At 42.9% G+C, this 24,293-nt stretch overlaps 1 protein-coding gene across 2 annotated transcripts; it reads left to right on the top strand.

Moving 5' to 3' along the window:
• The first annotated feature begins 11,258 nt into the window (after positions 1-11,258).
• LOC124310958 (neurogenic locus protein delta-like) lies at positions 11,259-21,494 on the top strand. 2 transcript variants are annotated; one of them, XM_046775153.1, is made up of 11 exons: positions 11,259-11,439; positions 11,628-11,713; positions 11,772-11,913; positions 15,015-16,009; positions 16,075-16,126; positions 17,252-17,512; positions 18,661-18,721; positions 18,797-19,097; positions 19,169-19,351; positions 19,454-20,505; positions 21,002-21,494. In XM_046775153.1, exons 4-11 carry the CDS (start codon positions 15,629-15,631, stop codon positions 21,057-21,059), a joined length of 2,349 nt encoding a protein of 782 aa, XP_046631109.1. In that variant the 5' UTR covers positions 11,259-11,439; positions 11,628-11,713; positions 11,772-11,913; positions 15,015-15,628; the 3' UTR covers positions 21,060-21,494. The 2 variants fall into 2 exon arrangements, with proteins under 2 accessions (XP_046631109.1, XP_046631110.1); XM_046775154.1 differs by having other exon boundaries at positions 15,035-16,009.
• The last annotated feature ends 2,799 nt before the right edge of the window (positions 21,495-24,293 follow it).

Here is a 24,293-nt window from a genome sequence, read left to right on the forward strand (position 1 = left end):
ACAAGGGAGCCGAATGAAGCTGATGAAGGAAAAAAAGAGCAAGACAATTTAGCAGCACAGCACAGAAGAAGAAGAAGAAGAAGAAGAAGAAGAAGAGCACGTAATTAGTTGATGGCCGGATGGATCGACAGGAGTTGGCCCTAATAGCAGCAGACAAGGCAAGAAAACCCAAAACGTTTTGCGAGCTGTCGATTGATCGGTCGTCGCTCAGTGAAACTTTGCTGGCCCAGCACAGCTAGCACAGCATGCTGGCCAATGACGGCGTCTAGGTGGAAAAAGAGAAAAGGTCGGAAAGGGCAAAGTTAAAAACCTAGATAGCCGGAAGTGATGTGACTCGGCGGAAGTGGCTTCCGGAGGTGACGAAATCGGACACCGGCGAGCGCGCGGACTTTTGCTGGTGTCCAGTTGTCCACGAGCAGCAGCAGCAGCAGCACTCTCGGCTCTGGCAGCGAACAACACGTGCGCGCCGAGAAAAGGATTCCACATGGACGTCAACCTAAACAGTCCGACACTGTAGCCAGCCAGGAGAATAAGAGAGAAAAAACTTTGAGGTTTGCAGGATTTCTTTGACAGTGAAAAGGTGGTGGCGATATCATATCGAATCTCTCGGATTTGTCGACTTTATACACACAAAAACAGGATCCCTTTTGATACTTGGATTTTGCGGTTTGGCTCAAATCGACTGAAACCTTTAAACTGTCTCTTTGATGTTAGTAAGAGCGGATTGTATGATGTGTGTACATGTCACATCATGTGAAGCTTTATCGTGGTTAGTAATAAGGTCGATGAATTCATGAAATGGACACCTAATGCGATATATAGAATTAATCCAAAGTCCAATAAGGGAACGAAACCACGAGTGAGAGAATTCTCGCCATTTTGAGAGGGAGAGTTTTATTGACGGAACTTATTTTTAAAAAGGCTGGTAGAAAATCTGGGCAAACACTATTTAAAAAGAGCTATCAACTTATCGTTGAGACAGGCCGAGGCTCACGAAAAACTTTAACAATTGTCAATCTACTGCTATATAAAACCATTAAAAAAACCTGTTTAACAACTCACGCTATCTTATGTAATGCGCAATTCTGTATTAAGAAATACGCGAGAAATTAAAGAAAACATCGGAATAAAAATGAAATTCCATCCAGGCATTTGGAATTTGGCAATTATTTGTGTTTGTTCAGGAAATTCAAACTGCGGCGCGCCACGCTATGTTGAGCTTATTACGGTTAACTGTTTGCAGACAGTTGGTTATTCTCATGTTGGCGCATCTTTTGGTCGTCTTCGCCAATGTGGCCCTGTATAACCAACCACATGTAAGCGGAAGTCGAATATAGGCTGGCTGCTCTCCGAGGGGAAATTCTGTAGATTGAGTTTCAGTCTAGAGCGAAGCCCAAAATGAATGTAGCAAAAATGAGACTTTTTGGGTTGACGCTGCTGCTGCTGCCTGCCTGTCTGCTGGACCACAAACGGCTGTCATTTTCGTCACTCTCCACAGCCTCCCTTCACCCCCTCCAACACACGTGTTGCACATGAATTTCTTCCGACTTGTATGATATTTACTAGCTGACTTCTTATTTTTTTGTTTTTGAAAGCCCAATCATCTCAAAATAATAATTTGCCTCAACTAAAAGTTAAATGATTCAATTTTTAGGTTATTTCCTTTTTTTATTCTAATTGTATTAGACTTTTTTTTTTTTAATTATAAAACAATCGCGCCACTCTAAATAAAAACTGAATGACGCTGTTCCGTTATTATCCTCTTCAACCTATACGTGCCCATTTCGTGCGATGCGCATTTTTTAAACAATAAAAGAAGAGCATCATCATCACCCGGAACACTTATCAATATAATGACAAAAGAAATTATTGACAGCCTTCCGATTTTCTTTTTTTCTTTTTTTCCTGCTTACCCTCAACTTCTGTCGTCGTTGTCTTCGGACAACTTTGGCGCTGCCCTTGACGGCAATGTAATTCGATCCGCTGAACCATTAGGCGCGTGCTGTGCTCTTCGTTGTTTGAATGGCGAATGTGAGTCGTCCTATATGGTCCCTATGCTGCGCGTGAACTTTGACTTTCAGCATCCAGCAGCAGCAGCACTCTTCTTAGTTCCTTCCTGTTGTAGTATTTGTTCCAGGCTCGTCCAGAAGACAATTTGCCGGCTCCTACACACACAAATGGAGCAGTCAATGGACCAACATTTCCTGTGTGACCAGATGAGTACTTCTATACCGTCCTGTGATCAGCTGTTTTTTTAATACGACACCACGCCATTGAATTATATATCGGAGCCCTACACCACTGTTTGTTCATTTATTTTCCAACCGACCATGGGGGTCTACGTAAGCGAAAGCGGAAATCAAAGTTCCGAATGGACATTTCTAGTTTTGATCAAACTCGTCTATAAGAGTCGACTTATCACGGAATATGAAGGCTACGATCTATCGTACGGCTTTTGAAAAGAAACAGGGGTCGCACTGTGACCTGGAACCATGTTTCCGGTCTCGGATTACGTTCCTGTTTCTAGCTACCGGAACTTTCCATACGTGTGGTCTCTAGTTGAGTGTACGGAAAATCTGGAAATCAATATTCAGAATCAAGCTTTGGATTTAATGAAATGAAGGCAACTATATACATAGGAATAGAGCGAGAATCACGGGCTGTTATGTTACCCCCCCCCCCCATCGCCCATGCAGCAGCGATTTATACGACCCTCCCCAACGTGCACGAAACCCTTTCGGAGGGGGGAGTAAAGTTAAAAAAGAATAAACTATACATACATATTATACTAATGCTACGACGTCGTCACGGTTGTTAATGTCAATAACCGTCAAATTTGTATTCCAAGCTGACTAAATTTACGTTATTCATACCAACAGCGTTATTTTCTACAATAACGGCTGATATAAAATCTGGTTGCGCTCCCGTCAGTCATCATTTGAAGCATGAAAACATGTCACCAAATTCAAATTGAATTCAGAAAAAGATTAGAATTCGCAACGACGTTCGGCTGTCATCAAAATCCAAATGGTCAAAAGAAACGCTTCCGTTTAAATATGCGTGGAACGATGTGAACGATGATTGGCAGATGATTGGCACTTATATGATATAGATACAAGACCTATATACGTTTCTATACAGAACGTGAGCCAAAGATTCCTTTCAACGCCACGCTTTTATTTCATCAAATATTTTCCCCTTTGCTTGTACATTACGCCGAATGTTTAGTGCATATGCGAAAGGGACAACCGAAATGAATAGTAAAAAAAAAGGGGGATAAATACCTCACAGAATTGATTGTGTATACGTATCGCGGTGAGTCAAGCGATGGCGGTCGCCCAATCTCAAACGATGAATCTTTTTGCTGCAGTTGTTGCTTTTGAGCTCATCACCCGTTTTTCTGCTGGGTGCTGGGAGAAATGCGAGCGGCAGAAATAGTTGTGGGCTTCCATCATCTCAGCGCATATTCGGCTTCCATTGAGCGATCACAAGTGGTCGTGTGCCCCAGCACAAATGAAAAGCCCCGCGCAAAAACAAGATATCGTGATCGCCGCAAACATCTATCTCCTCATCCACCAAGAAAATCTTGGGAATGCAAACTATGTGACTCGTCAGGCCGCTGCTGCTGTGAATAGTTTTCTCCCAGAGCCCATAGCAGTTTGCAACAGAAGGGGGGGCCTATAGAATCTAAAGATCATCGAGTTATATAGAAAAAGAAGAGAAGAAAAGGTGACGATGGACTCTGTTTTTCTCTTCTTTGAGAGATCCAAGGGATAATATGAAAAGAGGAATAAAGAAAAGAAAGAAAAAAACCTTTTTAGCTTCCGTCCATTCACCCAAGACATGTATGAAAAGCGTCTGGCTATACTGTATTTTCTATATACTTGTGGGCCCAGCGAGCACTTGAGAATGGAACAAATTGGTCAGGAAAAATACCTTGTGACCGTTGAGCTGATCTCCCATTTCTGAAATGTTTGGCATTTCGTTATTCCGCGCGATTCTTTTTGATCCAGTCTTTTGAATATCTCGAGAGCTACTTCACCCGACATACCGCCCATCCATTTTTCGAATAGTCGGATAACATGGCAGCGTTTTCATCGGCGATATTCCCGAGATGATCGAGATGTTTAAGACCAGAATGTTCGTGTCGTGTTTTTGCATATAATACCAAATGCTTAGAGCATATAAAGATAATACAACCACCTACCTGCTGTTTCTCTTATCGAACAAATGGGAATAAGACATTTTTAGCGAGCGACGACTCATCTCTTTTTTTGGTTTTTGGCCAGTCGCGTTTGATGATGCGGTTTCCCGATATGTCAGAAAAAAAAAAAAACAGAAATTTCACCGCGTGACAGTTGATGGGTTGAAAACAAGAACGTTAGTTTCGTTTTTGGTTTTTTTCCCGCTAATAACTCCGGTGGGGGTCCATAGTGGCGCGCCAGCATTATCTGTTATATTCCTCCGTTTTTTCTCGTCTACCTTTTCCTTCTTCCTTGCAGGATAAAACAGCCCGAAACTTAATGGCAGCAGCAGCAACACAAGACAACGCCATTTGCATATCTTGATGACTAAACGACACAACAACAGACAGACAGGATGTCATTATTCGAGCTGTGTACACAATCAACCAACTATGCGGTTTATTTAGATGTTAGAAGAGAAAAGAATTCGATTTAATCAGCATTCTCTCATCAAGAACAAAAGTAACAGTTTTTGTTTTTTCCCCCGATGTCAAACCAGCATGTGTGTTTTGTGCGTGTATGCAGCCTATAGTTTGGCCATTATCTGTATCACCGTTTATACTCGGAGGAAAAATGAATAAGTTAACACCTGGATCTCGTGAGAACGACCGACTACTTGAATTTTTAGACATTCCGAATGTTCCAACTCAAAGGAAGGAACTGGAAGCAGTTGGTCTACTTAATGACTTTGAATATGGGCTGCTGCTGGAAATATTATTATGATTATCCGCCTTCTTCATCAACGATATAGTGGATCGTGTCACGTGACCTTGCGGTCAAGCAGCAGTAACCAACAACTTGCAGCATGCGAGTTTTTTTTCGTTAAGAAATTGGTTGTAATAATAACAGAGAGGAAGGGCAGCTTGAAGACGGTGCGGACTTGACCGCTGCTAGCTGCTGATGGTTGCTGGGCTGGAACGAGGCGCGCATCTTGACTAGCGACGCGTGCCCAAGATAATGCACCTATGTTTCTTTTTCTTTTCTTTTTCCTGCTGGCAACAACTGCCGGAGCACCTGCCCATCCAACTTCCTTTTCCCCCCTTCATCCGCTTCTTCTTCTTCTTGTCTCATCCGCTATACGTGATGGGACCCACCAACTTGGAACGAATTCAAATCCTGATTTCCTATATAGATGATTCAGACATATTTTGAGAGTTTTGTAAGAGTGATTCTACATATATACTAGGTTGAGGAGTGCGAGTTTTCCCACGGAGGCGTGAGGAATATAACCTGGGCAGGCCTCTCAATAACAAAAGGAAACCCTTTTTCCCCTTAAAAAAAAAGCAGAGTCCCTGTCCGAGAATAGAGAGCCTGTCACCATCAAGTTCCTTAAAAAAAATAAAATGGGAAAAAAAGAAGAATGCTATTTCGGTATGGTGTCCAGCGCTCATTCATGTTTTTTTTCTTCTTTTTATTCATTCCCATTTTTCAATTCACCGTTGAATGAAAAGGGTCAGTCATACAAACGAGCCGCTTCTGCAGTGTTCGATGTATACATATATACTCGGGCTTTTCATTTCGACCTTGTGTGAAGTATACGTTATTCATCTATCCTTTTAACGCAAGCGAAATTTATGTATTCAAAAGTTTTCTCACGGTATGTAGCCTATCAACGGAGGAACTGCATTTCAATATCAAATGATTATTATATACTGGTCGTAGAAAGTTATTCGAATTTTAATTTAGGAGCAAAGAGAACTTTTCACGAGTTGATATGATTTGGCGATCTCGACATTTTTTAATTGGCCGACACATTTCTGTGCTGCACAGCTTGTTGGTGTCTAGCCCTTTCACTTTTGGCTGCTCTCAAACGACACATAGTATACAGATAATACCGGTAGTGTAAATATACGATATGTGGGAACAAATAATAAAATAAAAGGGGGTCGCTGTTTTTTGGCAGCCGGCATCACACACAGCATGTATAGAAAAAAAGCAAAAAGGGTGTTTACTTCATTCATTCGCCCAGTGAAAGCTGTGTCTCTAGTACACTGCTTTATTCTTTTTTTGTATTTGATATTTTTTGTCCGTGTGTTCATGACATCTGCTTCTGACCATCGTCTATTTTTTTTCCGCTTTTATGATAACGCGCATCCGATCCGTATCGTTGCCGTGTGTGTGTGCAAAGAGAAATCAAGGTCGCAAAACTGTTGTAGCCGCCAATGTTATCGCCAAAAAAGCTGGTTACAATATATAATAAAATGTGTACCTTGTTGTATTATACAGTTGCACATTTCGTTGTTGTTTGGTTTTTTGCTGATGTTTTATGGAGGGAAAAGAGAGATCGATGGGGTTGTCGGGCGCAGGTGTGATGACAGGATCGAGAAAAACAGTGGGTTATCAGTTTGTTTTTTTTATTTTTTCATTTTTCCTACCCCAGGTTTTTTCGTATCTCAATAACAACCGACTTGGTTATAGTCGAGAGAGAGAAAACGAATCGATCTGTGCACAGCACGAGACTGGCTCATTTCCGCTACTGCCATGTAGACACAAAATTACCATAACGCCAACTTTCTCCTCCCGCAACATTACACACAAAAAACAAACACACACACAACGTAGATTTGAGCAAATAAATAATAATTATATTAAAATTTTATAAAATAATATCATTCGAAATCTAATACGTTATTGTTTGTACAGGTCGGTGCATAATTAGCGAGTCTCCGTGAGACACGGGCGTGGGAGACGGTGCTGGTGGCGACAACTGCTGCCAACATTTCCCAAAAATCAATTACAACATTGCATGATGTGTATTTAAATCAATTCAGAGTGGCATATATCTATCCGTGTACAAGTCTTATTATATATCCTTGAATCGCTTTGCATATACATGCCGAGCGCGCGGAGAGATTTGATCGGATTAATCTATAGTCCCCACCATCTTTCCTAGTGGCAAAACACCTTTTCCCACGCTGAGTCTAAGGTGTATATACATAGGGAAAGGTGTGCGCGCTTGGTATACATATAGGTGAAAAAAATAAAAATAAAATAAAAATTGGCCATTCATGGCCGTTTGATTTGGTCGCCCTATTACACCCCCTCCTGCACTCCTACACTCCTTTAGGTGGCTTCATTTGCGGACCCATTTCCAGATTCCGATTAAGTATATAATTAATCGTCACCCGATTAGACACGAGGTGTTAATTGGCTCGATTTTGGGTATTGCGTGTTCCCACATTTGATTTAAAAACGTGAAAATATAGTCTGTGTGGGAAATCAATAAATTCAGTTTTATTGTCTTATTCTTCTGAGTTTTAAAAAATGATTTGGGTCCGCGTGTTTTTTCAAAGATTTCAGCTGACCTTTTCCCCGTGTGTGTGTGTGTCTAAGCGGGATGTTTTATTTTTTTATTTTTTTTAAAAAGCCTTTTCCGTCCACGGCCATCTGTCGGGCACAGCCCAGCCACATGACCTTATGAAGAAAAAGCAGCTGTAAAAAAAGTTGAGCGTTCAATCTGTCGTTTTTTTTTCTTTCGTTCTCCCTTTTTCTTTAAAAAATAAAAGGAGGAAAAACTATCGATTCATAAGGATTTTGTCCGATTGAAACACGGAAGGACAGACACACCAGACGATGGGGGGGACCAGAGAAAAAAAAACCAGGTGCCAAAAATACAGGTCATCAAGATTTGTTGAATTATATTATACGGGATGGAAGAATATAAAGAAAACCATCACAACTTTTTACACGCTGAATGGGTGCCAACGGTAATCAATCAATGGGGACGAAATAAGAGTTTAGACCCATAGAAAAACGACTATAAAAAATGATTTGACTGTAAATATCCAACCAAATGCGTTTTTTTTTTCAAAAGGGTTGCTGGGTCTTTTTTCTAAAGGCAAACTGTCTTGTTGTATCTTTTATTTTTCAAAAAAAAAAAGGGTCAAAGGTGCTAGTGGTGGCCCTTTTCTCTATTGGAAACCCCACCAGCAGCAGCTTATGGGTGAACAACGACTACTGGCTGGCTGGCTGGGGTTTTGCGCCACATGATCTTGTCGACTCGTTATATTCAGAATCTAAAGTGAATTTCAGTCCTTCTGCTTTTTTGTTACCCGTATACTTTCAACTGTAGAGGGGAAGAAAAAAAAACGAAATCGCCAGACGATGGGATACGACCCGCTCGGTGACAATTTGCTGATGGAAAACTAAAAGCCGCCATATCTCTCCCCCTATTCCAAGGTGCGGAGTGAATGATACTATTTTATTTTTTTAAATATTGTAAATGAGAAATTCTTTAAATCAATTGGTCACGGCGCATTTCCGTTTTCAATTGAATGATTTGGGATTAATGCGAACACACACACACAGGTCTAAAAAACTTGGAAAGAAAAATAGCAATGTCGGCACAGACTTCCTTATCTTATCTTTTTTTTTTTTTTGAAAATCCTCTTGTAAGATGTGTGAGAATGCGTCCTCTTGATTTAAGCCGGAAAAACTGACATTTTCATGCCTTGGCAAGAAAAAGAAATGCAGAGCGCGGCGCTTGATTTAGTTCTTAACGGATTGAGAGAGAAATAAAGAAAGAAAGGGAAATAGACAATGGACAGAGAATATTGTTTGACGCTTGACAGTGATCTCGCACTGCAAGTTTTTTGGGGAAGAAGCGCCCAGCTATTGATGGGCTTCCATCATCTTTTTTTCCAGGTCTCTACTACTATGTCCATACGGACGGTGTTGGTGGCATATTTTTTAAAAAAAATTTCCCATCCGAGAAAAAATGGAACCCCAAGGAAGGAGATAGGCGGATGAATACTCGCGACTGATTTGATCCACGTCAAACTCCATTAAGAGGTTAAAAAGGCCGCTGCTTGCTTGTCTCTCTGCTCTCTTCTTCTTTTTATTGCCAGTCTCTTTTGAGCAAGACCGACTCCGCCCTCTCATTCATTTGCTGACTCAAAGAGTAAAGAATCCTTCACCTACGCCAAAAAAAAAGGCTTTAGAGAGAACAAGAGTTGTGTGTCTTTTGCTCTATATATACGTGTAGATAGAGCTGCTGGTATGTATATATAAAGTCGGTTAGGGAATGTGTGTCTCCCACTGGTTAAGTCCCTGTTAATGAGCAAATACCATCGGAAACTCTACAGGAGAACCAGCGACTATCTACTGGATCATCGTTCGCCAAACGTCAAAGAGGCCGGTGCTGTGGTCATTGATGCCATTGGACCTTTTTTTTTATTATTTTTTTCATGGTGATGATGACTATAATGACGATAGCCAATAATGACGATGATCTACTGACATCCAAGTTTCTGTCTCCCCCCCCCCCCCCGTGATCCATCGATCACGAGCTGTTCTTCTTTGCTGGCCAAAGGTGAGACTGCACACGAAACAAACAACAACTAATCCATTACCATGATTAGCCTATAACTCGTTTAATGCAGCTAACCAACTGGCTATGCAGATGGCCCAGTCTAAAATAATCTAAGAAATATAAGGGAACCAGGGGCCATCATCGCTGAGTGGGTAATTTTGGGCCTTCCAAAAACTAACTGCTGCCCATGCAGAGCCTTCCATATTGCAAACGTCTTTTTTGAGCTCAAGTCTTATACACACGGTAAAGTGGGGGTCTCCCCCCCAGAATCGTATACTCATCGTATGAAGAGAACTGGCTATTCCTCCTGTTCTTTTTTTCTTGGCCCAGGCTACTACTGCCTGGATATAATAGCCTTATAGCTCCTTGATGGAAGGAGAAGGAAGGAAAGTCTATAGAGTCTAGGAGACGGGACCAGGTGGTTTCTCTAACTGGCCGACGCTCGACAACTGTTCCTTCAGTCGTCACCTTGTGCGCGTTTCCCTTTTCTACAGTCCTCCTCCTATCCTGTTGAGCCCCTCGGACTTTTTCGAGAGCTGTGCGGAGTATAGACGACATGGGTCCCCAGCACTATTGTACGCGGGAGACAATCCATTTATGACTTGTAAAAAGATGATTAGATTTAACCTTTAGTCAATTTTTAACCTTCCGTCTTCAAAACAAGACGAATTCATTCAAACGTTTGACCAGTTTTTTAGATGGAAGCCTTTCAATATGTCCAGGTAATTCTAACTCGAATATTAATCAAAATGAAATCCAGACTACGAGGTGATTTCAACTAGAAAAATTCAGAATTGTCTAGCGAAACGCGAATTTCTATCAATGTTAAATGATTTCCCAAAAAATCGTTCCCGTGTTTGGCCAGGTGACACACATGAGGACACGTGCCGATTCACTCAAGCGTTTTTTTTTTCTTTCTTCTTTCTTCTTCTTTTCTCCCACTGGCCAGTGGCCATGCTGGGCTTTTAAACAACACAAAAAAAACACACGAATATAAGAATGAAGGAAGGAAGGCGTGTTATTTGTCCAGAGACCCGCACCGTCGCACCCTGTGTCCAGCCATCGTTGGGCCCTGTCGTTGTTGGCTCCAGCCCCAGTCACTCGTCTATGCCTTGAGAGTGTATATAGGACGGCGGGTGTTTTGTAAACCATCTGCTCCCGAGGTCTCTCTCTCCCTATCCAGCTACTGTGTGCGCCCTAGTCTACTGCTGCTGCTGCTGCTGCTGCTGTTGTGTGTTCAAAAGAACCGACGGATTTCCTCTCTTTCTTTTCTTTTCTTTTCTTTTTTACAAGGAAAGACATTTTTTTAAAAAATGGTAGAGGGGGGAAACCATGCTCGCCTGTGCGAGTTGAACGAGTTGGAATAATACGAAAAAATCAAGAAATATAATGCACACACACCCCAAGATTCTTTCTCTATGTGTGTGTAGTAGCCTACGTATATCCATATCCAGATAAAAGAAGTTTGGACCGACAATTGGAAATTCGGTGGGCGCGAGCCTCCCATTCATACCAATGAACACAGCACCACGATTGTCTGTGTGAGCCATGGTCAGTTTCGTCCACCGGCCACCGCTCTTAGCTGGGCAAAAACCCTATGGATGGGCGACGACGAACGCAGCACCAAACGGATAGCCGTTCGGCTGGGGCCGCCAAACAACAAGTGTGTCAAGTGCCAAATTGTTTCTGCCAATCTGCGCATCACTTTTATTTCTTTCTTTGATTGTCGTCGCTGAGGCGGTTGACAACTGTTAGTCTACCGTTTTTGTTTGGTTCGATTTTTAAAATAAGAAAACAAACCATTCCTATCGTCTTTTCACCTGGAAATCAATTCCGCGCTACATTCAATAAATTCAATCATTCAAACTACCCGAAAAATCTCCGGTAAGCTCTCAAAAACTGAACTAACAATAAAAATTGATAAAAGAGTCTGACGTAATGTCGAGCATTGTGTAAGTTTTAGTGTGTTTTGAGACCTTTCGTGTTTTTCAACAATACGGGAAAAAAAGGTGTACACCCCCCGAACTTCCGGGTGAATTCGTATACAATGTAACTTTTGAATTGTTAACTAGACTTGGACTTGTGCTGGCGTTTGTAGAGTCAACCCTACAAGATTTAAATAAGTCGTAAATTGGACGGCTATAGCCATCAGCTACCGGTATATTCTGCTCAGAGATTTCTTTTGTGTCCAAACACTATAGAGTCTTGTCTACTAGCTATATGGCTGTCGAACGTAATCCAAGTGGCATATATTCTTGGAAACCCGATGGAATTGTATATAGATCTGGAGAGACAGTTGTCTCATTTACATTGAACCGTTTCCGACGAATATCGACCATTAACGACACATCTCACGAAGTAAGTTGCACGATTCTCGTTGGGGGTTTTTTTTTAATGGTTTTTAATTGCTTGTGTCCCACCGAACCTTTTCCTCGGCTGGGCAGTTGGGTAAAAATAAAAATAAAAAGTTGTGTGTGTGATGTGGGGAAAGGAAGAAAAAGCTGGGCGACGCGCGTGCCGGACCACTGGGGAACACGCCTTGAATATCTGATGATCTTTTGATTTTTTGATTTATTTTTCCAACCCACTTCCATCTGCTTCTAACCTCCAGCGACTTTTTAAAATTATTATTTCTTAATTCATGGGAAAAAATCAGAATCAACAACAATCAAGACGTGAACACCTCAGCTAACAAAAATAAAAGGCCTAACATTGACACAGACTTAAATAGATTTGCTTTCAAACGACAATTGAAATTGATTCAGGTAAAAACGTAACGCCAACTACAATAGAAATTTTTATTTTTCTGATAAAGAAAAACGCGCCAAATTATATCGGCGCAAAAAAAAAGGAAAACTCTTGTTGAAGTGCGCGGTAGTAACAGAACATGTATATAATTCCCGCTAATCTATTTTTTCTTATACAATAAAAAAAAAGTCTGGGGTCCGGTTCTTTTTCACAGTCTTAGTTTTTGACAATGGAAATGGGAGGGAAAAATAAAAGGGCAGGTGAAACCTGGATTTTTTAGTTTTCAATGCACCTATCTCTCTACCCCACTGCTGTCGCCATTAACAATCTCCTTTCGTAATCAAACCATCGGCCATTTTGAGTCTCCCTTTATCACGCTATACCAAGTTGTAGTAGCCTACTTATTCAGTTATTCTCGACTCAAAAAAGTTTGGGTGGGAATAGACAAGTTTCTTTGGGTACCCAAATTAAAGGTGTAGAGAAATTCTCTGCTGCACACGAGCTGCAATTGATTATCGACTTTAACAAAACGTTTCCAGGAGTTTAGAGACCATCAAAAGGAAGAAATAGAAAACATGGCTGGTCCGAGTTGTCGAGTCGGTGGCAGATTTCTGACCCAGTCATCACATTGGCACATATGTAAAAACAAAAAAAGGTACTACAGTATATCCATTGCAAATGGAGCAAAAAGAGACCCCAGAGATCTAGAGAAACTCGATATATTCATATCAGGTCAACCAAGGTCACCCATAATTTTGGTTCTTTTCATTTTAGACACTTTGGGGGTGGTAAGAAAAACGTTCTTTTCAACAGGTAGACTGTAGAGGTGAGGAGAGATAATTTGAAACAAAATCATTTTTCTTTTTCTCTTCATTGAAACGTGCGAAAGTCATGATTGTGGGGAAAAATATTCAAGTTCTTTTTTTTCCTTTAAGAAAAGAAGAAAAATTTTGTTCAAGGACTTTAAGAACAAAAGAAAAGAAAGAAGAAAAGTGATTATATATATGATACGCATCGGCTGGCGAATGTGAAACAGCGCACGCGTCTGGAGAGCTGGAAAAAAATTGGCGACGGAAATCGTTAACAGCTGCCGCCATTTGACAATCTCCTTCCGATGCTTTCCTTGGCTGCTACATACTTACACACTTGGCTATAGTACACATAGACGCCAGCATATAACGTGTGGGGAGAGGAAAAAAATACAGGAGAGAGAAGCGGGCGCGGCAGCTGCAAGCACCGGACACGGGCAGATGGTCACCAGAAAATCCACCACCACCACTACCACCACCACCTTTCACTCTGTATGAACCCACTGCTGCTGCTCCTGCAATAGGGTAGTATAGAGAAGTGGGTTCCGTAACACATGCTCTCTCTCTATCTATCTATCCATCTCTCCCTCCTAGATAAGAGTAGAACTCTCGTAATCGGCGCGCGCTTTTTTGATCGGATGGCGTCCCCACGCTGTGACGTCACACGGCGTCCTTTTCTGCCATCGAACCAATTTTCTTTTTCCCGCGCTGAATTTGATATTTTGAACAATTGATTGAACAAGTGAGAGAAACGTGACACGAAATCCTAGCAACAAATTGGTCAACAAAAAACAGATGAGCAGTTTGAATTGGAAACTGGAAAAGCGACCAAAGCACGAGACTCTGTTTTGGGCGAGATTACACTTCCGGCTTGTGCTGCTGGCTGGGCAAGTGGTCAAACGACACACGTGCCTTTTGACCATGAGCTGCTGCTGCACGCGTTAACGACGTGAACCACTAGTTTTTTTTTTCATTTTATTTTTTCCCCGTCTGACAAGATTTTAAGTGATTTCTCCGTAGTGATTTTTAAAAGGGTGTCTATCCTCCCCCCCAACCAAAAACTGTTACGCTGCTTACGTATAGCTGTGCTAGTCAACCTTGTCATCCCTAGCTGCTGGCCATCGATTGAGCTTGTTAGTGGTTAGTGCAGCACAAAACGGATCAGTCGAATGACTTTTTAATGGTGTTGATTCGAGCGTCGAGAGTCCGGCCGGCCATCATTTTTAGTCTTTTGGCCCAATGATTAAGAGTCGGATGTGGATCAATGAACAAGCCGAGTCACGGGATTCATTAACCATTAAAGGAAAAATACTTGGGACAAGAGCCGAGGGGGATTAGAGCTACTGCTATCAGAAAAAAGGGTTCACCTGAGGTCAGCCATCATTGGCGAAAAGAGTTTTGGTGGTGGTGGATGGATTTCGTCGCGCTCTCCTTTTGATGGGATTATTTATAAAAGACTAAATCCGTTTCTTCTTCTTGTCAGTGGCTTAAGACTCTGACAGCGATGATGGAAAAAGGAAACGGCTCAATCTCGTATCGCTGGCTTGTTAACCTCTGCTTGTTTCTGGGATCACAATTGATTAAAAATGTTTTAAGCGGGGAATTCAAATTTTAATGGTCGACGCATTTTTGGGGCTGTAAACAAGTTTTTATCGAGTTGTCAACCACCTGCTAAAAGATCAATTGGCAATTTCCCATTTTAAAGAAAAAAAGATAAAACTGGTTATCTTATCGGCGCAACCCATAACTATTGGCTTCCATGTGATAACAAGTCGTTGCTAAATGCGTCTACTGAGAACTGTCATTGGCCCACGTTTGCGCTCGAGTAATCATTGAGACTATTGTTTTTTTTATTCTTTCGTTTCACTAATATTATTTAGTCTGTTGTTTTTTTTTTACCAGCGTCTATACTACTACCACAGGGCGGAGTTGGAGGGGGGACCCAAGTTTCCGGTTCTGCTTCAGCCATTTCCTTCTGGGCTGCTCGTGTTTTTTTTTTTTCTCTTTCTTCTTCTTCTTCTCCTTCTGCTGCTGTGGGTAGAGGGGGGAGGGCCTTTGAGGACTTCCTCCACCTGGCGAGTCTGCAGCGCCGCCCTGGCGGAGGCATCGAGCAACAGCAGGGGAAACCACCGTACGGGACCCAAGGGCCCTAGCTATCGTCAGTTGTTCGCCATCCTCGGCACCAAGTGGACGTACGCTGTCGTTTCTCTCTCGAATTTATTTGACCACAGTTGGAAGCTCTCAGGGCCCTCTGTCTCAGTTTATTATATCACCAAAGTTTCACTTTTCTTCCCTATTGAATTTTTTAAAATAAAAGAACCGTGATGATGATGGATAATTTCGAGTGACAACTTTTGATCGACACACTTTGACACCCTCCCGAATTTATTTTCACGACTCTTTTCCGTTCTGTGTGTGGTTTTCTCTGTGTGTGCGTGAGTGCGTGATCTTTTTTTGGGTTGACCTACGACCTTGTGTGTGTGTGTGCGCCTTGAACTGAACGAAAAAAAATCGCCATGGCGTCATCACCCACATTGATTATGCTGATGGTTTTAACCGTGGTCCAAGTGAGCCGAGCGTCTGGCGTGTTTGAATTGCGCTTTGACCGGTTCCAAAACGAGTTGGGACGCGACGCCAAAGGTCATTGCTGCGATGGATTCAAAGCGTCGTCGTCGTCGTCCAATGGTGGCGTCGGCGGCGTCGGTGGTAAGTGCAGCGAAGCGTGTCGCACGCAATTCCGCGTCTGCCTCAAGCATTATCAGACGACCATCGACTTGGTTGGCGCTTGCACTTATGGCGATTTTTCGACGCCCTTCCTCGGTGACAATTCGCTCGATTTTACATCCAACAACTCGGCTGGATACACCGTCCGATTGCCGTTTGAATTCTCATGGCCGGTAAGTTTGACTTTTTCTCACCTTTCGTGGGACACGTCATAAAAATGAACACTTTTTGTTTCTAGGGCACTTTCTCGCTGATTATCGAAGCCCATCACCAGACATCCAACACAACAGGTAAATCACTCTACTTCTTTTTATTTTTTTAACTCTTTCTCTCCACGGTTGACACATCTTGTGAGGTGGGTCTCTTTTGGTGGGCGGGGGTGGGAACGGACCCGTATATCTAGCGGGGGTGCAATCACAAAGTGTGCGCTTTTCTTTACCCCGCTGTGTATTTCTTTTGGTACCCCAGTATAGAAAGATTTAAAACACTTCAATAAAAATTTCGTTTGTTTCCCACACTGTCTTTGCGGTCGCTGTTGCGTGTGACTTTCTTTTGACTCTACAATTCGTAACCGTATTGTTTTTTTTTCTTTTTAAGGTTCTTTTTTTTTTAAGTTGATAGATCATGGGCGGGGGGGTTATATCGAAAGGGGTTCTTGTATACAATACGTGTAAATGACTGTGGCTACCGACCGGTGGTGTGTGTGTATATAACCATGTGAACATTATTATATATGTAGCTAGCTAGCCCCAATTTTTGCGACGGGAAACACCAAGAGCTCGTTGTAGTTTAATTAAGATTTCCGGTCGAGCTGACAAGTTTTTTCTTCTTCTTCTTCTTTCCCCTTTTTGATGGCTGGGGGAGTCCATTTTCACGTGGTCCGGCCGCCCTTTTTGTTCTTAGCCAAAAAGCCCCATTTTCTTAATGGGTGAGAGAGAGAGAGGGGGAGTTGGGATTTTTCTAGGTATACTCGCACCGTTCTAATATTCACCTCGGGCATTTTCCCATGCTAGTAGTAGCTTTTTTTCTCTATTCTTTTTGTCGTTTTCTCGATACATTTTTTCTTTCGTACGACGGGGGTGTGAACGCCTAATTTCTCTCAAAAGAAAAAAGGTAGCCATTTTGTTGGATTACGTCAAGAGGAACGGGATTGAAAAATATGGGATGTTGGGTGTGGGTTTAAAAAAATCGATACCGTTGTCTGTGTGTACTCAAGAGGCCCTTTTTGAATGGCGCGGGGGGTTCCCATCCGGGCGCCATCTGGCGTCTCTTCCGCTGGAAAAAACGAACCTGGGAATAATCTCGATGCGCTACCGTAGAGGAGGGCTTCTATATCTATCCATCACCTTCGAAGGAACCATATGCCACTCAGCCTTTTTTAAACTAAATTTGAAATTTTTATTTTTATTATCTAGACAAAGTTCTAGTGATGCAGATGGCCACGCAGAGGTGGATGGACTCGTCGAACGCGTGGAAAGCCGATTCCTATTCGGACACGGATGGATTGCACTCGTTGAATTACAGCTACCGCGTGAAATGCGACGAGCATTATTACGGCGATGGTTGCGCCAATCTCTGCCGACCCCGCGACGATAAATTCGGCCACTACACCTGCTCGGAACCCAGCGGTGATAAGGTGTGCCTACCCGGATGGAGCGGCGAATACTGCAGTAAAGGTAAACATGAATCAACTAACTACACTAATAATCAACTTAAACTCGTTTCCTCTTGTCGGCTCGGGTTACCCAGTGGCTTCCTTCCTTTCCCTTTTTTGTTTATTTTTGCTCCGTGGGAATTTCCAGTTCATCTTTGGTCGATCAACAAACTCCTAACGACGGAATCAGATCGTTTCTTTTGATCGGCTCCCAACCAAAAAAGATGTTGTTGTCTGTATACAGTAGTCGTGTTTTTGTTTTGACGGTGGTAGTCAACCTGCAGCCTCATTCTCATGCCCGTTAAAGGGGGGTAGAGAGATAGCTAACCCAGTGGTATGGGTCACCTATGACCCCCTCAACCTCCTGGGGGTGATGTGGTGGGGGGGGGGGGGGAGGACAGGTAACCGGTTGGCATCACGCAATCATGATACTGTGCTGCTGCTGTTGGTTTCTCTCCCAGATTCGTAGCGGCTTAATTCTCCGGCAGAAGATATGATCACCGTCATTGGAATATGATTAATCTCTTATCATGTGTGAATTGTGTGATGATTCTTTTTCCAGAAGGAAGAAGGAAGGGGGGGGGGGTTTCTTGGGAGGGTAAATTTCTTCTTTCCCACCGTCTAAAGGTGTTGTTGGTACAGTAGTGTATAGAGAGAGAGGGGGTTCCTAACAGTTGGTTGCCGCTTTTGTGTGTTCACGGACCTCCTTCCTTCCCTTCTCTTTTTGTGTGTGTGTGTCTATTATTCTCCCCCTCGGTTTTCTTCCACCCCGGGTTTTTAGGGGGTTGCATCTGCCACTTGGGTCGATCGGGTCACCATCTGCCCCCTCTCTCATGTATGGGGTGGAACATCTGCACTACTTTTTTTTTAAAAAACCTTCCCCCCCGTATATATGTACGTTAACGCTTGCGACCGTCTAGCCTGCAGCTGTAGCCATTTAAATCCATGTCAAAAGAATAAACTGCAATGCGTTGGATCACATTTGATCTAGGAGTAGGGTGGGGTGCAACAGTTTGTGAGGTACGACGAAAGAGCAAAGCATTCACCTGGAAAATACGTACATCATTCCACCGATCCCACGCTTCTTTTCTCCTAATTCTCCTTTTGATCTGTCTTGATTATTGTGTATAGAGTCTTTAATCAACGATTTATTTTTATTCAATTCAATAGCCATCTGCTTGTCTGGATGCCATGATGAACACGGTTTCTGCAACGATCCCAACGAATGCCTGTAAGTGAATTTTAAAATAACTTTTCATGAATTTGTAGGTGCAAAATTATTAATTTTTAATTAAAATTTGAATAGGTGCAAATTGGGATGGCAGGGAAAGTTGTGCGACCAGTGCATCCGCTATCCAGGTTGTTTGCACGGCTCCTGCCAGCAGCCGTGGCAGTGCTACTGCAACGAGGGTTGGGGCGGTTTGTTTTGCAATCAGGATCTCAACTACTGCACCAATCACAAGCCCTGCAAGAACGGCGGCACCTGCTTCAACACTGGCCAGGGCTCCTACACCTGCACCTGTCCGACCGAGTACACTGGAACCGATTGCGAACTGGTCAAAGATGATTGCACCGTCATCCCTTGTCTCAACGGCGGAACCTGTTCGGTAAGTTTTTAAAATTTAAAATTTCCATAAAATGGCGCCAAAATATTTGAACGTTTCTCTTCTCTCAAAAGGGCGAAACGAACGCGACTTGCAATTGCCCGACTGGATTTCATGGCCGCCGCTGCGAGACTTCTACCCAGCAAACGTGCTCCGACAATCCCTGCCTTCACGGTGCCACCTGTGTGGACACGACCGACAGGGGCTACATGTGCCTCTGCCCCGACGGCTTTGATGGCGCCAATTGCGGCCACCAGGTAAGGCAATCGCCCTTCTATATAATAGCGCACCGAACAATTTTTATTACATCTGGAACTGTAAGTTTTTAACCGCTTTTATTTTTATTATTTGATTTAAAGGTGGACGACTGCGCGGTGAATCGCTGCCAGAACGGCGGGTCTTGTGTAGACAAGGTCAACGGTTTCAAATGCATTTGCCCGGCTGGTTTTACGGGCCCACTGTGCCAGACGGACATTGACGACTGTCAAACGGATAATCCCTGTCTGAACGGCGGCTCGTGCGCCGACCTGGTCAATTCGTTCCGCTGCCTCTGCGTGCCCGGCTTTACCGGCTCGCTGTGCCAAACGAACGTGGACGATTGCCTGACTAAGCCGTGCTCCAACGGCGGTCAGTGTCACGATCTGATCAACGACTACCGCTGCACCTGCAAGCCGGGCTTTGCCGGCAAGGACTGCAGCAGCGAAGTGAACGAGTGCTCGGCCCGTCCGTGCCTCAACGGCGGCACTTGTCTGGACCGAATCAACGAGTACAAGTGCCTCTGCCCGCGCGGATATTCGGGACTGCGATGCGAACGCTCTGCTGCCCAGAAATTGAATGCCACCGTTCCGACGGTGCTGGGCAGCGCGTCTCGTCTCGGCAGCACAGCCTCGACTGACGCTTCGCTTTCTGTCGCCCAGATCGTCATGATCGCCACCATCTCGACGGCCGTCCCGCTCATCGCCATCGTCTCGTGTCTGGTCATCGTTTGCCTCAAGAAGCGACGCCAAAAGGAGCAGCTGCGATCGGACGAGGAGGCCCGGCGTCAAAACGAGCAGAATGTCGTCCACTCCATCAGCAAGAAGATGGACAAGATGGACAAGTGCTTGGAGGAGCACCGCATCATCAACACGCTGGATTTCCCGTCTCAATCGAAAGGCAAATCCATCAACGAGCCGGAATTATATGCTGTGGTGCCGGCCACTAAAGAAACGTCGTCTGCCCAGCAGCAGCAGCAGTACAAAATCCACCGAACGAGCAAAGCGCTCAACGTGGAAACGTTCAACGACAAGCTGGTCAACTCGTCGTCATCATCTTGTCAATCGAACAAGGAGGTGATGTCCAGTTGCGAGCCGACTTATGTCACACTGGATAAAAGACTTTCCGTCACTCCCACGTGTTCATCCTCGCCGAGGTAAATTTTTTAGTTTCTATTGTTTCTGACATTTCTTTGTGTGTGTGCGGGTTATTAGTTTTTCTGAATAAGAAATCACGCACTGGTGGTTGGTGGTTAAGGGGGGGAGAATGAAGCCTTTTGAATGCCCTGAAGCACTAGTTTTTATATACACCGAAAAAGTAAAAAGACACAAGACGACTGTTGAACCACAAACACCGGAAGCTCGTACTCTGCCGAGTTGTTTTTTCTTCTTACCCGCTCGCTCACACACAGGATGTGAAGTTGCCTGGAGCTCTTTTCCCGCTGGCGGCGGGCGGAGATTTTGATTTGATTTGATTTTCTTCTTCTTACGAGAAGCGCTCCTGGCTGGCGGCTATGAGAGACGCACAGAAATCCGGTGGTGGGGTTGTTACGTGAAAAAAACAAATGTAGCCTAGTGTGAGAAATTGCCTGCGGCATTTTGATTTCAAAAATCTAATTTTGCCTCTTTTTTATTATTTGTTTCTTTTTGCAGTGAGCACAAGCGACCGTTCCCGTTGCAGCACGAAGATGTCCTCGCAACGTCGGTCTGAAAGTCGTCGTCTGAATTGTTTTTTTTTCTCCCAACATGACGAAATATTTTGCCTAATTTTTTTTTTTCTATTTGAAAATAGTTGTTGATTTGAATTGTCTTTATTCTTATTTTTTGGCTCCGTTTTTCCCCCTTTTTTTACATATTTTTTGTATTTTCTGCACACAGTCCAAAGAGACCAAAATCATTTTTGATTTGTTTTCCCCCTCTGTAAAACTCCTCAATCCCTCCCCATACAAAAAAAAACCCACCTTTCTTCCTCAGACGAGATACGGGACATGATCCTCCGGATACTTGTTTACTATTACGAATACTATTAATTATTATTATTTTTTTTTGCTAGTTTTTTTTTTCTGTTCTCAACCTGTTCTGACACAATGTGTGATATATGTTTTATGTCGTGAATTTACAACTACACTTCAATGTTTCACCCATATTCACTCTCTCCACTCCGACATTGGCATATTACTTATAATTATCTATTTTTTTCCCCCACCCTAGAAAAAAATTGAGGATCTCAGGACAAACTTTAAAAAATATTTTTTTCTTTCTTTGATTTTGACGTTTTTTTTCCAAACTTTTTTTTTTTTTTGAAAATTTTCTTGCAAACTAAACGCTATTATATTATTATTATATTATCTGATGACGCCAGTCAAGTCCTCTCGACTCGGGTCATTTCTTTTTTTCTCCAGTACGTGCGTGTGTCCTAAATTTTTCTTTTTGTTGTGCTAAGTCATCTATTTCCCCCCCCCCCCCTTTCACCCCTTTCAAAAAAACAAACATCCGCTTGATTGCGATAACGAGTAAGCGAAAAAATAATGTTTCGGCTCTCAACTACAACTGCCAATCAAGAAATAATTAAAACATCTTGTTTAGCAGTTTAGTAAATTGAGACCGGCCGAATTTTCTAGCTCTCGTTTGCTATATATTGTAAAGTCAACGTGTCAGTCTTTCTATCAGAATGTATTTTTCTTGGTAATGTAAGTTTTTCTGTACATATCTACGAGTCACGGGTGTGCGTGAAAAAAAAATTTGAATTAAATAATATCAAAAAAGAATACAAAGATGCCACAATGTACGAAATTTTTGATTGGTCGATTTTTTTCTGAAATTTTCTGCATACTAAACGCTATTATATTATTATTACATTATCTGATGACGCCAGTCTCTCAACTCGGGTCATTTCTTTTTTTTTTCCAGTACGTGCGTGTGTGTTCTAAATGTTTCCTATTTGTTGTGCTAAGTCATCTTTAATTTTCCCCTTTCACCCCTTTAAAAATAGAAACATCCGCTTGATTGCTATAACGCGTAAGCGAAAAATATGTCGCCTAACTGTCAATCAAGAAATAATTTAAAAACATCCTGTTTAGCAGTTTAGTAATTGAGACCTGCCCGAATTTTGAGCTCTCGTTTGCTAAATATTGTAAAGTCAATGTGTCAGTCTTTCTATCAGAATGTACAAGTTTTTCTGTACATAACTACGAGTCGCGAGTGTGGATGAAAAAAAAATTGAATTAAATCATATCAAAAAGAATACAAAGATGCCACAATGTACGAAATTTTCTTGGTCAACATTTTATTTGATTATTGGTTGATTTTTGTTTCTTTTTCTTGTTTGTCAAGGAAATGGACAAGTCCAAGTCGCGGTGGAGGTCCCTCGGCATTTTTATCGGTACGATCCACTTGAGAGGCTACGACGAGAAATCCAGAAAGGTTTTTTCTCGAGTGCTCCTCCTCGGAGCAGACGGCCCAGGGTGGTCCAGCAGCGCAACACACAGCAGGAACGCTATGCGACGACGTTCAACGCTTCTATTGTTTTTTCTCTTCTTCAGTTCAGTTGTGTATTTTCTTCCTCCTCTGACATTCCAACAGTATCACATCTGAAAATCATATTCTGAAGAACGCGCATAACCCGTGTTCCCGAATGCGGAACCACGGAAATGTGGACACACAACCCCTCGGCCGTTGCTACGAGCTTCTCTTCTTACAAAGGCCGTGCCGATATCATTCAATCGTGTGTGTTGGACTTTTGGGGGCAAGTTGACCGAGGTGTATTTATTCAATTGCCAAGGTAAAATAGAGAAGAAAAAAGAAACACATTTGTTTCGTTAGTTTGGGGGCCCTGGACGACGACCACACGGAAGTCGGATGACCGCACCAGCCAGCCAGCCAGCCAGACGATGAGGCAATCGCCTCGGCGATAAAAGATCGATCGTTTCAATGAACCACTAATTTTCCGTCGTAACTTTACCCACGTCCGGTGAAGGTTTTTCTCTGGAAAACAATAAAAAGAGAAAAACAACATTGGTGGTGGGCACCTTGAACCGGCGTTTCTCTCTCCGTATTTCTATATACTTGACTGAGTATTATTTCGTAACCAAACAGCACAGAGGCTCTTGCACTGCACACCAATCAGTCAATAATTTCCACAGCCATGAATTCATACTTTCGAGGTTATAATAAAAACAAACTAAATTCGAAATATGCGCTTATTATTTGGATGTGTTGACTTTTTCGGCCAGTGAGTCACGCCGACAACGGCCGATATCAATTCCCGTCCAGTCATTCGGTGTAATGTACGAGAGCTCGAGAATGTTTCGTCTTTTTTTCCAGGGAGATCATTGCATCGGAGCGCGTCGTCTCCGACATAATAAAAAGTAAAAACTTCATAAAACGCGCTATGAAGTCTATACACACCAGTCTGCCTGAGAGAGAGAGACACACAGTGTATACAGCTCTCTTTTGTTATGTCCTTGAATTACAACTGCTGGATGGATCAGCATATAATAAAGAACTACTGGCCCAGGCGGGTAGGAAAAACGGGCACAGCCCAAGTGCACAGCTCACGAATTTAGAAAAGAAAAAAGGCAGTCTCAGTCAGTCTACAAGGAAACGCCGTGTGGCGTGTCCGTTCCACCTGGTTTATCAAGCAACGTACAGATATATAATGCAGCCCCCCACTCGAGTTATCTCCCTAGACTCTGCTCTGCTCTGCTCCGCCAATGGACGTTACCAACATTCCACTTTTCTTTCTATTTTCAAAGTCGCCCACCAAAATCATCGTCCTCTCTCTCGAGCTGCTACAAGTTTTGTTTCGCTTTACTGACTTCGCCAGATCCCCACCAAAACGAAAGATCGAATCGGTTATATTCCACATTTATTTTGTGCCCCCCATATACTATATTCTATCCTCAGTCCAGGATAGAGTCAACATTCCTGATATTAAATGGGCATC

The sequence above is a fragment of the Daphnia pulicaria genome, chromosome 8, assembly GCF_021234035.1.
Source record: "Daphnia pulicaria isolate SC F1-1A chromosome 8, SC_F0-13Bv2, whole genome shotgun sequence".
NCBI lineage: Eukaryota > Metazoa > Arthropoda > Branchiopoda > Diplostraca > Daphniidae > Daphnia > Daphnia pulicaria.